The sequence below is a fragment of the Camelina sativa genome, chromosome 15 (genome assembly GCF_030686135.1).
Source record: "Camelina sativa cultivar CO46 ecotype springtype chromosome 15, ASM3068613v1".
Taxonomy (NCBI): Eukaryota; Viridiplantae; Streptophyta; class Magnoliopsida; order Brassicales; family Brassicaceae; genus Camelina; species Camelina sativa.
Window position 1 is genome coordinate 1,568,075 of NC_141894.1, and position 13,662 is coordinate 1,581,736.

Consider the following 13,662-nt stretch of genomic DNA (forward strand, 5'->3'; position numbering starts at 1 on the left):
TTATATGATGCGTTTTAGATTTAGCTTTCAAATTTTTATATTTTGTGCAACATTCTCTCCACCCACTCGTGTTTGTTTAGTCAACATCAATTGTGGAAAATATACTAACACAGCAAAACATACATTTATGAATATGTAAATCTTTTTGGGGTCTTTCTTTTTAAAGAAAAAATCAGTTAACACATTGCGCCAGTTATCTACACAATATAACCCGTATGTAACTATAATGTACATGTCCATAGTTTAGTGGAAAATAATAAAAGGCATGAAGATTAAGAAAACCCGTAAATAAATAAGACCAATGCGTATCAGAAATCTTCAACTGAATAAATATATAGATGTTCTTTTTTGAGAGTCCGATATGTTCATGCATAGTATATAAACCCTAAAAGGTATAGCTAATTTATTATATTCACTATAGTGACCTACTGGCCCTAGAGAAAAATTACGTAATTAAACTAACCGAAGTCCGTCATTTCGTAATCCCTTAATGCTCAAGATTCGAACATTTTGAGTTCGAATTCGAATTTTATAAGACCTTGATGTGTCATATAGACAACTGTAATAAATAGGCTTTGACGTAATCATATATATTCTAAGGTATATAAGCCAAATACGATCCATGTTTAGTTATACCACTCATTGGTTATTGGAAAAGACAAAACAATAGATAAGCGGTACATGGATGACAATAGGGATTGCATTACAAAAATACAAAGATTGGTACGTATAAAATACCTAAATACGACAAGCATACATATATGGAAGTAATACGATATATTATCGAGTCGCACCTTGGTGGTAATTAGCCATCACTGACTGACCTTGCTGCTGTTGCGGTAAAAGCGGTAACGACTGCGGCTGAGACTGAGTTATTTGCTTGTTGTTGTTGACCCTTTTCCTCTTCTTTTCGTAGCTAACGCCACGTGATTTAGCCTGAAAATCTCTAACCTCCCTGAGGAAAATCCTGACGGAACGTGAGCCAAAAGGGCTTGTCTCGGGAGCTCCACCGTTCTCCTCATAGGCAGCACGGAGACGGCCGATGAGGGCGTCGAGTGAGCCCCAAGCTTGTCGGAGGGGACAAGGACAAGGAGCCGGAGGATTTGGGAGGCCAAAGAAGGCGCAGTTTTGGTGGTGGACTTTGGTTTTGCCGAACTGGTCAAGGTAACGCAGAAACTCTAGGACGTGTGCGCCGCTGCAAGACGCTAGAGAGAGCGGCGGACGGTGGTTTCGGATGTATTGGCAGAAAGTGTTCCAGTCACGGCGTTTTTGGTTTTCATAGCGGCTAGAGGAGGGTGGAGAAGAAGAAGAAGAAGGAGTTTGTGTCAAGAGACTGGTATTAGGGTTCTTGTTGTTGTGGTTTTGAGAGATCAAATCCATAGCTTTTCAGATTAGGGTTCTTTCTCTAGATTTTGACTGATTTAGGGCAAAGATTAGGTTTTTAGTTATTTATGATAAATAATTTCTTGCAAGAATAGTTAAAAGACAGAGATAGAAAGAGGACTTGGATACTTCTTTGTACTACCAAGTGATGAGTTAGGTGCTACAAAAAAGGATATATTCAGTGACGATGATGGTGGTTGATGTGTTGTGCAAAAATGGTGAGGCAAAGAGGAACAACCTGCAAAATAAGAAGAGACCTCTTGCTTTTGTCAAGATGAGAGATAAAAATGGAATTTTTATTTTTCCCCTTTTTCTAGTATAGTATCTTTTATACTATAGATAGAAAAGATGGGTGGAAAAATACAGACACAAATGTCCATATATATATTAGCTGCAAAAACATCACAAGGTCATTTATAGAGAAAGAGAAAGAGATGAGAGTCGTGAGACTGATCATCAGAAATCATAAAGTTTCCATTTAAGACACAATAGAGAGAAATAGGAGAATGGGACTTTGTGTTACACAGTGTGTAAAAGGGTAATTCTATAGAGAGAGACATAGACCAATGGGTCGACTGGAGAAAGAGACAAACAAACTTATGATTTTTTTTTTTTTTTTTTTTTATCTATCACTATTTTTCTTACTTTTCTTTTTATAATCCGTGATTCCGGACTCAAAGTTCAAACTGTTTATTACTTACATATATTTTTTGATATAGCCATATAGGTAACGTAAATGGGTTGTATATTTTTGATAAAGGGTTTTTATATAAAGACAAATTCTTAGAGGTGGCTTACTGTAAAGGCAATGATTTGATATCAGCATCACGTTTATTGTCTACAAAGCATTATCATTATCTCTTTTCAATTCAAAACTTGTTTAATTCGTTCGTTTATTTTCCTGTCTTGTATATCGATTGCTTTTGATCTCGTGGAGACGTGGACCCAAAAAAACGATGATATAACTCCGTTGTTTCATCCTCAATCTCTTTTTTTAGTATATTTCTTAATCTTCAGTATTTATTTAAGGAAAAGAGATTTAAAAAATTCGTTTTTATGACATGTCCAAATATATTCGTCGTATGAGATGTTCTAATTCTTCACTGAAAAGTTTTTTCATTTGTGAACCAGCGAAATAGATCAGGTACAACCTTACACAGTCCAGGAAAAATGAAAAAACCTTACACAGTCCAACATGAAATTACTTAAAAGTTAAAACCAAGCCTTCTCTTGTTGCGTCGAGCTTAAAACATTTTCTGAAAATAGATCAAAAAGCAATGAATCAAATAGACTTAAATAGCGTAGCAAAGAAATTAAAAAACCAAAGCACATCACTAGATGAAAAGCAAAATACCTCAAAGCAAGAGAGTACATATTCCACGTCAACGTCTGAGATTTGGTGGTGTAGAACAATCCTGATTCTGTTATTAGAGACCATAGTTAGTTATAGTGTTATACCGTTATACCATTAATTACATTTATTATTACCGCTAATAATGGGGCGACTCATCTAGTCGAGGCCTATGGCCCATTAAAGATTCACCATGCAAATTGTATTCGAGTGGGATACAAAAAGTATATGTACCTGAATGTAGCCTGGGGTAAGACAAGCACACCGACATCTTTTAAACTCTTACATGCATCTTCTGCTCCAAATTTTGGATCCTCTGGTATATCTACGTATATCTGCACCATACGATACGAGTGTGTTATAAATCATATAATTTCTCAGTATCCTTCTAGATATATAAGCTACGCTACCGGTTACCAGTGTAACCAACCAATCATTTCATCCACTTACAATGTTGCTTTCCACTGCTGCGACGTTTACTCTTAAACGTTCAATCCGGTTCAGTCCTTCTGGTAACGTAGGAAATCAAAAACCAAAATTAACACCGGTTAGTACTCTCATATTAAGTTTTAAGATTCCGGTTAAGAATACACCGGAAAATAACGATTACCTGCCAAGATCTTGGCTTTCTTGTGGTCATCACCAAGCTTGGGGACGTTTTCATTGAGAGCCACCAATGCGGCTGCACAGAGCACGCCGATCTGTCTCATTCCTCCGCCTAATGTCTTCCTCATCCACCTTGCCTACATTTCAACAACTAATTACTTGAACCTGACTAAAAATATGCTATACAATGGTTTCGATTTGATTTTTAGCTACATACTTTAGTGATGAACTTTTTGCTTCCCACGATTACCGAACCAACCGGTGCACCAATACCTTTGGACAAACAAATCTAGCGCATCAAAGTGACCGGTTTAGATTTCAATTCAACCATAGTTTTATAACAATACAAAAAACGTTACATAGCACGGTTTTAATGATAAGTCATACCGAGACAGAATCTGCTGCTTGAACAATCCTCTTCACCGGAACTCCAAGTGCCTGTGAAATCAAGATCGAAAAAGATCAACTCAAAACGTATATAAGCAAAATTAATGCAATGTATGAATGCGAATTACATATTGAAATGTTTGTATACTAACCACAGAAGCGTTGAAGATCCTAGCTCCATCGATGTGAAGCTTTAAACCATGTTTCTTGGCTAATTCGCCGACTTTGTCTATATACTCTACAGGCAAGCATCTACCTCCACGGCTACATCAACAGACACCGGTTTTGTCAACCCACAATGTCAAGATAGCATAGAGTCATATTATCTAACCGGAATTTCTAATTAAATATTGTTCCTCGGTCTAACCATGACAGCCAAAACCGGTTTCATATTGATTTGAACTAAACCGAATAACTTATAATCTTTTGGCAAGCTAGGTTAAGTGCAACGAAACCAGATGGACTTAGGATAAGAAACGCTTACTTTGCTTGAGTGTTCTCAAGACATATAAGCTTAGTAACCGGATGATGAAGATCTCCCTTCGGACCCCTCACGGCAGCTTCAATAGAACCAATCTCCATCGTACCGTCTTCTTCGTTCTTCACAGTCCTCGGATGCACACCACCAAGGCTTGAAACGCCGCCGTTTTCGTAAATATGAATGTGAGAGTCATCTCCGAGAATCACTTCACTCCCTCTCTCATCACAATGGATCAACACACTTATCAGATTCGCCATTGTTCCCGACGGAACAAACATCGCCGCCTCTTTTCCGGCGATCTCAGCCATCTCTTTCTCCAAACGCATGGCGGTTGGATCGCTCCCCAAAACGTCGTCGTCTACTTCGGCGATTGCCATAGCTGAACGCATCGACTCAGTTGGTTTAGTCACCGTGTCGGACCGGAGATCAACGGTTCTAACTGAAGTTGGCGTTACCATCTTGATTTTGGCTAACTGCGTCGGATTATAACCAAAATATCAAATAAAAAGAAGATCATCCTGTTAGAATTAGACTGGAATAAATAATATAAATACCGAATCACTTGAGTTTTTACTTAATCATACCAAGATTTTTTTCTGTTAGGCTATGCTTTTTTTTTTTTTGTTTTCTTGGTGAAGTGATGTGTTTCGAGTGACTTAAAATGGGCAAAGAGAGAAAGAGAGAGTTGGTGATCAAATCGATTACGAAATGGCTACACAGGGAATCTCAGAGAAAGAAGATCAGTCCAACCAAATAAGCGTTACATGCATACTGACAAATTGGTAAACTTGTCGTAACATTTCTGCCTGATTCCTTATATATATAATCTACAATTTTTTTTGTTTACATCTCTATCTAGCTTTTTATGTGAAAGTATTATATGGTAAACCATAAAAGAAAAGTCATAATTTATAAGTAAGAAAATCTGTATTATATGGTAAACTATACAGAAATAAGTTATAATTTAGAAGAGAATCTGTATTAGTAAACTATAAAAGGTTATAGTCTATAAGTAAGATGATCTGTATCATATGGTAAACTATAAATAAAAAAAGTTATAATTTACAAGTAAGAAAATCTGTATATTATATAGTAAACTAGAAGAAAAAAAAAATTATAATTTTATAAGTAAGAAAATCTGTATTGTATGGTAAACTATATATAAAAAGTTATAATTTATAAGTAAGAGAATCTGTACTATAAAAAATAGATATCTTGACCAAAAAAAAAAAAAAAATAGATATCAGACCAGTTGTTGTATGATATAGAATTAAGTGAATTAGTAGTGTTTGCGTGGCCTAATGGATAAGGCGCTCGCCTCCGAAGCGGGAGATTGTGGGTTCGAGTCCCATCGCGAACGTGTTTTATTTTCAACAATTCGCTTATTTCGTTGGAAACTTAGGAAAAACAACTATAACCACACCACAATATGTGACTCTTACTCGGCGGTGTATGCGTCGGCTATTTTGGAAAATCATATATGTTGTAGTAGGCACATGCCAAATTCCCCAATTACTATATTAGGCTCGTATATAAAAAACTTCACATCCTCCAAATCCATCTCATAATGACATAATCTATGAAGAAGATGATCACATAACCACACTGACTAATAAGCGCGAGACATGCAAACAACAACAACAACAACACGAGATCGAGACACATACGTCAGCAAACATCAATCAATTATGTCTTTGATTGGCGATGGTATTTTAACTTTTAATGTATATCATCATCTATTATGCTTTTGGATAAAGGTATTCTATATGAAAACGTAGAATGAATATCATTTCCTACTTGTTACATTTAAACAGTAAGAACTCTCTATTAATCTAACATCTTATATATAGAAAACTGAAAGTGTAAATATGTGAATTTTTTTGTGTGAACCGATGTGGTCCTTAACTATATATATATTACCCGGACATGGTTTCATTAGTTTTGGCGAATAATTGATCAAAGCCAAAAAGAAGATGATATATATTTCTGAATAGTGATTTTATTAGATAAATTCTCAATAATGTTGTTTTCTATCTATGACCTCTACAATAATATTACACAAAATTTAGCCTCTAATTAAATTGATATACGTGTGGATAACCATTCGATATAAGCTTTTAAAGAAATCATTTGAAGACGACACAAATAAAACCTCCACAAAGACAGTCTATAAGCCAACTTAGTATTAAAAAAAAAGCAGGCATCTTAACAACCAATTTAGATGATCCATTATTTACTAATATATTAAGCAGATATATATAACACAATTATTAGAGGTGGGTTAGGTTTTATATACTTATAAAGCCTGCCACATGCACATACTTTAATGGACAGACAATTCAATATTGTTAGAGTTTATCGTAAAATGTCATTTGAAAACTACTTAAGGTCTCTTCTAATAAATATAAATAATCACATCGTTTGTGGTCGATAATAAGGCATCTTTACAACAAGGACATGCTGAGCATGTTTTTTTCTGCATTTTACTTATATACTACAATCATGAAATCGTCGAACTATTTTTTATAATATGTTACATAGTACCATTTAGTGCAGGTGATATGTAATTTGCACATTAAACAGACAATTAATAATTTGCTAAACCGAATATATTCAACGGTAATTGAACACGTGGAGAAATCTAACGCCGCCGTTAGTTAATCGAGTGCCGTTACTTGCTTGGCTTTGCTTCTGGAAGCTTGACTTTTTGAAACAGAATACTAATTAAGTTTAACTACCTCAAACGGAATATTCTCTCTCTCTCTCTCTCTTTTTATTTTAGTATTCTGATTCTAAAATTCCTCTATATATAACAAAGCAACCTCTCTGATTCTTGTGAGATTACTCTAACTAACAAAAAAAAAGAATATTCCGATGACCGGAGAATTCGAATTTGAAAATAACTACCAGCTTTGCGACGAGATTGGCCGAGGTCGATTCGGAACCATCACTCGATGTTTCTCACCGGCGACTAAAGAGTTCTACGCATGCAAAACCATCGACAAGCGCGTCCTCATCGACGCGCTAGATCGCGAGTGTATTGAAACGGAGCCGAGGATCATGGCGATGTTACCGCCGCATCAGAACGTCGTCAGGATCTTCGATCTCTTCGAAACAGACGATTCCCTCGCGATCGTCATGGAACTAGTCGATCCGCCGATGACGATCTACGATCGGCTAATCTCCGCCGGGGGACGGTTATCGGAATCGGAATCCGCCTCGTACGCGAAACAGATCCTCCGCGCGCTCGCTCATTGTCACCGGTGCGGCGTCGTTCACCGGGATGTGAAACCTGACAACGTCTTGGTCGATCTCGTAACCGGCGGAGTTAAGCTCTGCGATTTCGGATCGGCGGTGTTGTTAGGCGGAGAGACGGCGGAGGGAGTTGTGGGAACACCGTATTACGTGGCGCCGGAGGTTGTGATGGGGAGGAAGTACGACGAGAAGGTTGATATATGGAGCGCCGGTGTTGTGATCTACACGATGTTAGCTGGTGAGCCGCCGTTCAACGGTGAGACGGCGGAGGAGATCTTTGAATCGATACTGAGAGGGAATTTGAGGTTTCCGCAGAAGAAATTTGGATCAGTGTCAGGAGAAGCTAAGGATCTATTGAGGAAGATGATCTGTCGCGATGTGTCCCGGAGATTTTCTGCCGACGATGCTCTTCGTAAGTTTGGTCTCTCTCTCTCTGTTTCAATGCTCTGTTTTTTCAAATTTCAAATTTGATTTAATTTTGTGTGTTTAATGAAATTTGCAAGCAGGTCATCCATGGATGATGAACGTTGGAAACCTCGAAAGCAATTAGTAGAGTGGTGGTGGTACTATAGAGAAGTGTTTTATGTGTGTATATGCTCGATTCGTATCGAGTAGTCAAAACGTAGCTGTGTTTTTTTTAATAACAATTCTACGGTTTTGGCACTAGAGAAAGTTGCTTATTTTGTAATTACGATTCGGAATAAAAAATGATTTTGAGATTATGGTTTGTGTCAGTTGTTGGGTCGAAATCCGAATCTGAAAGATAGATGGTAAAAGAGATATTTTGATTAGGCATATTAGAACAGACTTTATATTGATTGGGCTTGGTGTCGAATTTCCGGCCCGTTTTTTTAGCTAAATGAACGAAGAAGTAGGGCTGGAAAAAAAACAGTACCCGAAAACCCAACCCAGAACCCGACGCGAAAACACAGGTTCGGGTTGGGTTAGGATATACCTAAATAATTCTATTGGATTCTATATTATTAAACCTATGGGTTAGAGTTCGGGTTAGGATAATATCCGTTACCCAAACGGATATCTATAAAACCCGAAAATATAGAGATAACTATAATATTAATAATATTTAGCATTGATACAATTCACTTATCCAAAATTTTAATTTTAATTTTGAATATATCAATTAGTTCATACCTAAATACCTAAAATAATTTAAATATATAAAAAATATTTGTTACATATGTCTAAATATAGCTAGAATTATTTAAATTTAATTAATTTTTAAAGATTTTTTTCGGGTATCCGGTAGTTTGGGTAGTAATTGGATTCCAAAATTTATAATCCAAACCGATCCGAACCCGATAGTACCTAAACCGAACTTCTAAAATTACCTAATGGGTTCTGTTTTTCTAAATCCATTTACCCGAACTCGAGTGGGTTACCCATATGCCCAGAGGAAGGTTGTGTTAATTAGTAACTTTTTTTTTGTCAACAATTTTTAATTAGTAACAGTTGTGTTAGATCAAGTTGTATAATTGATCTAATTATAACAAATAATTATAATTATTCTAAATTATAAAGTGTTTTACAAGCCACCAATATATGTTGCCAACAAAAAAAAAATATATATATATATATATATATATTAACTAAAATAACACAAATATAGTATAGGATCCAATAATGTTAAGTAAAATATTTTATTATTTTTTTACTCAAAAAATATATATATAAATATAGAAGATCCATCAATAGTAAAAAAGAAAAAAAAAATCTTAAACCTCTTTTTCACAATCACAAAAACCTAAATGTTGGTTCTATAAATAGAACTTATATTTAAGATTTAGCAAATCACCGAACATATTTTATTTAATAATTGGAACTTTGATACAACGAGCAAAGACAAAATGGGCGTCACAAAGACTTTCGTGACTTTTTTACTTTTGATAACATTGACAACTTCTATGTCCAATTACAACATCTTAGCTTCAAGTAAGTTTTTATTGCTATGTTGTTAATTTCTAATCATGTTTCATCATTTGAAAGCAAGAACATTGATATGCATGAGTGTACATATAAATAATATAAATATGCATATATATAAGATATTCATGTGGGGTAATATTGTGGACATACATGCAGAGATCAAACCTACAGGGAGAATTCGTGATCAATGTAAGAATATTTGTTCGACAACATACGGAAACGGTAAATGTGACGCGGATTGTAGAAAAGTCGGATTCTCATCAGGACGATGTGTTACTTCTTCTCGTTTCAGAAACAAATGTTGTTGCAACAAGTGATAGACACTAATCTTGCCTTGGATTATATGTTTTTTACATTTTTCATAAATTAAATAAAATTTATTATTATATTTTTCGCAATCAAACGAATGTAGTAGTATACTCTCTTATTATACACTATGCACAAGTCGATTAGCACTCAAAGATTTTTATATAGTAAAAATATTAAAAATAAACTCCAATAAAAATTAAGGTGTAGATATATACATATATTTAGATAATTTTATATAATTATTAATTTATATTATTGATGGGACCATAAATTTACAAAGGAGTTTTTAAAAAAATATTATTTTATTATATTATCGAATAGTATCCAAAATTACACTAGTCCCAATTTGGGACCGGAGAAATTTATTAATTTATAGAGATTATTAATTTACCGAGTATTAATTTATAGAGGTTATACTGTAATTATTTGCAGCTGTGTAGTTTCGATATGATTAGGGTTTAATTAGAGTAAATTAAGAGTGTGGCAATATATATATATATATATATATATGCTTGATTCTAACATAGTTGATTGATTTATACAAGATTTTTCTTGTTTGTAAATGCTATGGAGGAAGTAAGAGAATCTGCTCTATATGTAAAATATGAAGCAATTGGCTTATGGTTATTATGGTTAATCAACACTCAACTCTGATGCTTAATTTTATATATCCAACATAATGATGTATACATTTATATAAAAGTTTTGTAATCGTCTAAAGAAGAAGGCATACGGTGTAGTTAAAAATTCATGACATGTTTACTTTAATTAGTGCTAGTAAGGAGTGATGAATCATTGATGTGTGTGTATGCTCTCAATTCGGATGGTCAACGTACTTGAGCCATTGTCTATTGATGTGTGGTATGTTCGATTCGGATGGTCAACGTAGTGGAGAGTTGTTTGAAAACATTTTGTAAACTATTATGAACAAAAGGGATCTTTAGGAGGTTGGTTTAAAAAGTAAAAACCGGTCTAATAAAACTTGATGAATAAATTCATACGCGGTGAAAATTACCTAATGGGTTCTGTTTTTCTAAATCCATTTACCCGAACTCGAGTGGGTTACCCATATGCCCAGAGGAAGGTTGTGTTAATTAGTAACTTTTTTTTTGTCAACAATTTTTAATTAGTAACAGTTGTGTTAGATCAAGTTGTATAATTGATCTAATTATAACAAATAATTATAATTATTCTAAATTATAAAGTGTTTTACAAGCCACCAATATATGTTGCCAACAAAAAAAAAAAAATATATATATATATATATATATATTAACTAAAATAACACAAATATAGTATAGGATCCAATAATGTTAAGTAAAATATTTTATTATTTTTTTACTCAAAAAATATATATATAAATATAGAAGATCCATCAATAGTAAAAAAGAAAAAAAAAAATCTTAAACCTCTTTTTCACAATCACAAAAACCTAAATGTTGGTTCTATAAATAGAACTTATATTTAAGATTTAGCAAATCACCGAACATATTTTATTTAATAATTGGAACTTTGATACAACGAGCAAAGACAAAATGGGCGTCACAAAGACTTTCGTGACTTTTTTACTTTTGATAACATTGACAACTTCTATGTCCAATTACAACATCTTAGCTTCAAGTAAGTTTTTATTGCTATGTTGTTAATTTCTAATCATGTTTCATCATTTGAAAGCAAGAACATTGATATGCATGAGTGTACATATAAATAATATAAATATGCATATATATAAGATATTCATGTGGGGTAATATTGTGGACATACATGCAGAGATCAAACCTACAGGGAGAATTCGTGATCAATGTAAGAATATTTGTTCGACAACATACGGAAACGGTAAATGTGACGCGGATTGTAGAAAAGTCGGATTCTCATCAGGACGATGTGTTACTTCTTCTCGTTTCAGAAACAAATGTTGTTGCAACAAGTGATAGACACTAATCTTGCCTTGGATTATATGTTTTTTACATTTTTCATAAATTAAATAAAATTTATTATTATATTTTTCGCAATCAAACGAATGTAGTAGTATACTCTCTTATTATACACTATGCACAAGTCGATTAGCACTCAAAGATTTTTATATAGTAAAAATATTAAAAATAAACTCCAATAAAAATTAAGGTGTAGATATATACATATATTTAGATAATTTTATATAATTATTAATTTATATTATTGATGGGACCATAAATTTACAAAGGAGTTTTAAAAAAAATATTATTTTATTATATTATCGAATAGTATCCAAAATTACACTAGTCCCAATTTGGGACCGGAGAAATTTATTAATTTATAGAGATTATTAATTTACCGAGTATTAATTTATAGAGGTTATACTGTAATTATTTGCAGCTGTGTAGTTTCGATATGATTAGGGTTTAATTAGAGTAAATTAAGAGTGTGGCAATATATATATATATATATATATATATATATGCTTGATTCTAACATAGTTGATTGATTTATACAAGATTTTTCTTGTTTGTAAATGCTATGGAGGAAGTAAGAGAATCTGCTCTATATGTAAAATATGAAGCAATTGGCTTATGGTTATTATGGTTAATCAACACTCAACTCTGATGCTTACTTTTATATATCCAACATAATGATGTATACATTTATATAAAAGTTTTGTAATCGTCTAAAGAAGAAGGCATACGGTGTAGTTAAAAATTCATGACATGTTTACTTTAATTAGTGCTAGTAAGGAGTGATGAATCATTGATGTGTGTGTATGCTCTCAATTCGGATGGTCAACGTACTTGAGCCATTGTCTATTGATGTGTGGTATGTTCGATTCGGATGGTCAACGTAGTGGAGAGTTGTTTGAAAACATTTTGTAAACTATTATGAACAAAAGGGATCTTTAGGAGGTTGGTTTAAAAAGTAAAAACCGGTCTAATAAAACTTGATGAATAAATTCATACGCGGTGAAAATTTCTACTTTTTAATGCAAAGGTTTAAAATGGAGTTCAAAATATTCTCTAGACTTGTATATGATATTCAGATAATTCGACAAAGTTAGTATATGATTTTATTTTAGTATCCAGTCAACCTTTTTTTTTTGTTAAAGGTCAACCTTGGTTTTTAAACAAATGAATAAAAGAAGTTATGTATGTAAAAATAGTCATAAAAATAAAAATATCGTTTAGTCACGAAAAATATTGTTTAGTATATGTGGAAAAGCCACCAATGTTAAGAAATAATTTTTAGTCAAAAATATATTATTAGCATATATAAAAGATGCATAAATGGTAACAAATAAGAATTGTAAATTTTTTTTTGAACCACAAAAACCTAAATGCTCTATAAATAGAGTTTGCACTTACAATCTAGAAAATCACATAACAGATTTGTCCAATATTTATACTACTTTATAGTTGATAACTAAATATATATACTACAAGCAAAAAAATGGGCACCACAAAGACTTCAGTGACTTTTTTACTTTTGATAGTATTATTGGCAGCTTCTTTGTCGAGTTACAATGTCTTTGCTTCAGGTAACATTTTTATCTATATATTGTTGTTTGCTAACATAGGTTTCATCATTTGAAAGCAAAAGCATTGATATATCTATAAATCTATATATGATTGTATATGATATTCATGCATGTGTGGTGACTTTGTGGATATGCAGAGATCAAACCAACAGGGAGAATCGATGATCTGTGCAAGACTACTTGTTCACCAACGTACGGAAATGGTAAATGTGGGGCAGACTGTAGGAAGGCTGGGTTCGCATCCGGACAATGTGCTACTTCTGGTCCTTTCGTAAACAAATGTTGTTGCAACAAGTGATAAAAAACTGATATTTGTCTTTGCAATTAGCATTGATATGTGTTTTTTTGGTTGTTTTTCGATTTGCCATGAACCACAAATGCAATAAAAATATATTATAATTATCATATCATATATCTTTCTAATCAAAAGTACCAAGTATA

The 13,662-nt window shown here is 33.3% G+C and overlaps 5 protein-coding genes, 1 non-coding gene and 1 pseudogene across 6 annotated transcripts; 5 read left to right on the forward strand and 2 right to left on the reverse strand.

Moving 5' to 3' along the window:
- Positions 1 to 574: 574 nt before the first annotated feature.
- LOC104744556 (protein LIGHT-DEPENDENT SHORT HYPOCOTYLS 2 pseudogene) lies at positions 575 to 1,523 on the reverse strand (annotated as a pseudogene).
- Positions 1,524 to 2,479: 956 nt separating this feature from the next.
- Positions 2,480 to 5,060, reverse strand: LOC104744557 (putative low-specificity L-threonine aldolase 2). Its single transcript, XM_010465628.3, has 10 exons — positions 4,793 to 5,060; positions 4,212 to 4,681; positions 3,880 to 3,991; positions 3,728 to 3,778; positions 3,558 to 3,629; positions 3,345 to 3,477; positions 3,185 to 3,243; positions 2,969 to 3,069; positions 2,738 to 2,804; positions 2,480 to 2,639 (listed from the first exon to the last, which is right to left on the reverse strand). Exons 2-10 carry the CDS (start codon positions 4,664 to 4,666, stop codon positions 2,628 to 2,630), a joined length of 1,062 nt encoding a protein of 353 aa, XP_010463930.1. The 5' UTR covers positions 4,667 to 4,681; positions 4,793 to 5,060; the 3' UTR covers positions 2,480 to 2,627.
- A 435-nt stretch (positions 5,061 to 5,495) lies between these two features.
- TRNAR-CCG (transfer RNA arginine (anticodon CCG)) lies at positions 5,496 to 5,568 on the forward strand. The gene has a single exon. It is a non-coding gene; the product is annotated as a tRNA-Arg (tRNA).
- A 1,350-nt stretch (positions 5,569 to 6,918) lies between these two features.
- Positions 6,919 to 8,185, forward strand: LOC104744558 (phosphoenolpyruvate carboxylase kinase 2). Its single transcript, XM_010465630.3, has 2 exons — positions 6,919 to 7,875; positions 7,970 to 8,185. The coding sequence occupies exons 1-2, from the start codon at positions 7,083 to 7,085 to the stop codon at positions 8,011 to 8,013; spliced, it is 837 nt and encodes a 278-aa protein (XP_010463932.1). The 5' UTR covers positions 6,919 to 7,082; the 3' UTR covers positions 8,014 to 8,185.
- Positions 8,186 to 9,201: 1,016 nt separating this feature from the next.
- LOC109129269 (defensin-like protein 43) lies at positions 9,202 to 9,793 on the forward strand. Its single transcript, XM_019237097.2, has 2 exons — positions 9,202 to 9,413; positions 9,564 to 9,793. The coding sequence occupies exons 1-2, from the start codon at positions 9,329 to 9,331 to the stop codon at positions 9,722 to 9,724; spliced, it is 246 nt and encodes an 81-aa protein (XP_019092642.1). The 5' UTR covers positions 9,202 to 9,328; the 3' UTR covers positions 9,725 to 9,793.
- Positions 9,794 to 11,124: 1,331 nt separating this feature from the next.
- Positions 11,125 to 11,716, forward strand: LOC109129270 (defensin-like protein 43). Its single transcript, XM_019237098.2, has 2 exons — positions 11,125 to 11,336; positions 11,487 to 11,716. Exons 1-2 carry the CDS (start codon positions 11,252 to 11,254, stop codon positions 11,645 to 11,647), a joined length of 246 nt encoding a protein of 81 aa, XP_019092643.1. The 5' UTR covers positions 11,125 to 11,251; the 3' UTR covers positions 11,648 to 11,716.
- A 1,368-nt stretch (positions 11,717 to 13,084) lies between these two features.
- LOC109129288 (defensin-like protein 43) lies at positions 13,085 to 13,631 on the forward strand. The gene is made up of 2 exons (XM_019237119.2): positions 13,085 to 13,221; positions 13,359 to 13,631. The coding sequence occupies exons 1-2, from the start codon at positions 13,134 to 13,136 to the stop codon at positions 13,517 to 13,519; spliced, it is 249 nt and encodes an 82-aa protein (XP_019092664.1). The 5' UTR covers positions 13,085 to 13,133; the 3' UTR covers positions 13,520 to 13,631.
- The last annotated feature ends 31 nt before the right edge of the window (positions 13,632 to 13,662 follow it).

Bases quoted from the DNA above. Each gene is read 5' to 3' on its own strand.
- LOC104744557 (XM_010465628.3), bottom strand. From the start codon at position 4,666: ATGGTAACGCCAACTTCAGTTAGAACCGTTGATCTCCGGTCCGACACG. The intron at 3,070-3,184 runs GTAAGTGGATGA...CGTATGGTGCAG, and splicing joins CAGCAGTGGAAAGCAACATT to ATATACGTAGATATACCAGA. The intron at 2,805-2,968 runs GTACATATACTT...CTCTAATAACAG, and splicing joins TTACCCCAGGCTACATTCAG to AATCAGGATTGTTCTACACC.
- LOC104744558 (XM_010465630.3), top strand. From the start codon at position 7,083: ATGACCGGAGAATTCGAATTTGAAAATAACTACCAGCTTTGCGACGAG. The intron at 7,876-7,969 runs GTAAGTTTGGTC...ATTTGCAAGCAG, and splicing joins TTCTGCCGACGATGCTCTTC to GTCATCCATGGATGATGAAC.
- LOC109129269 (XM_019237097.2), top strand. From the start codon at position 9,329: ATGGGCGTCACAAAGACTTTCGTGACTTTTTTACTTTTGATAACATTG. The intron at 9,414-9,563 runs GTAAGTTTTTAT...ACATACATGCAG, and splicing joins TTACAACATCTTAGCTTCAA to AGATCAAACCTACAGGGAGA.
- LOC109129270 (XM_019237098.2), top strand. From the start codon at position 11,252: ATGGGCGTCACAAAGACTTTCGTGACTTTTTTACTTTTGATAACATTG. The intron at 11,337-11,486 runs GTAAGTTTTTAT...ACATACATGCAG, and splicing joins TTACAACATCTTAGCTTCAA to AGATCAAACCTACAGGGAGA.
- LOC109129288 (XM_019237119.2), top strand. From the start codon at position 13,134: ATGGGCACCACAAAGACTTCAGTGACTTTTTTACTTTTGATAGTATTA. The intron at 13,222-13,358 runs GTAACATTTTTA...GTGGATATGCAG, and splicing joins TTACAATGTCTTTGCTTCAG to AGATCAAACCAACAGGGAGA.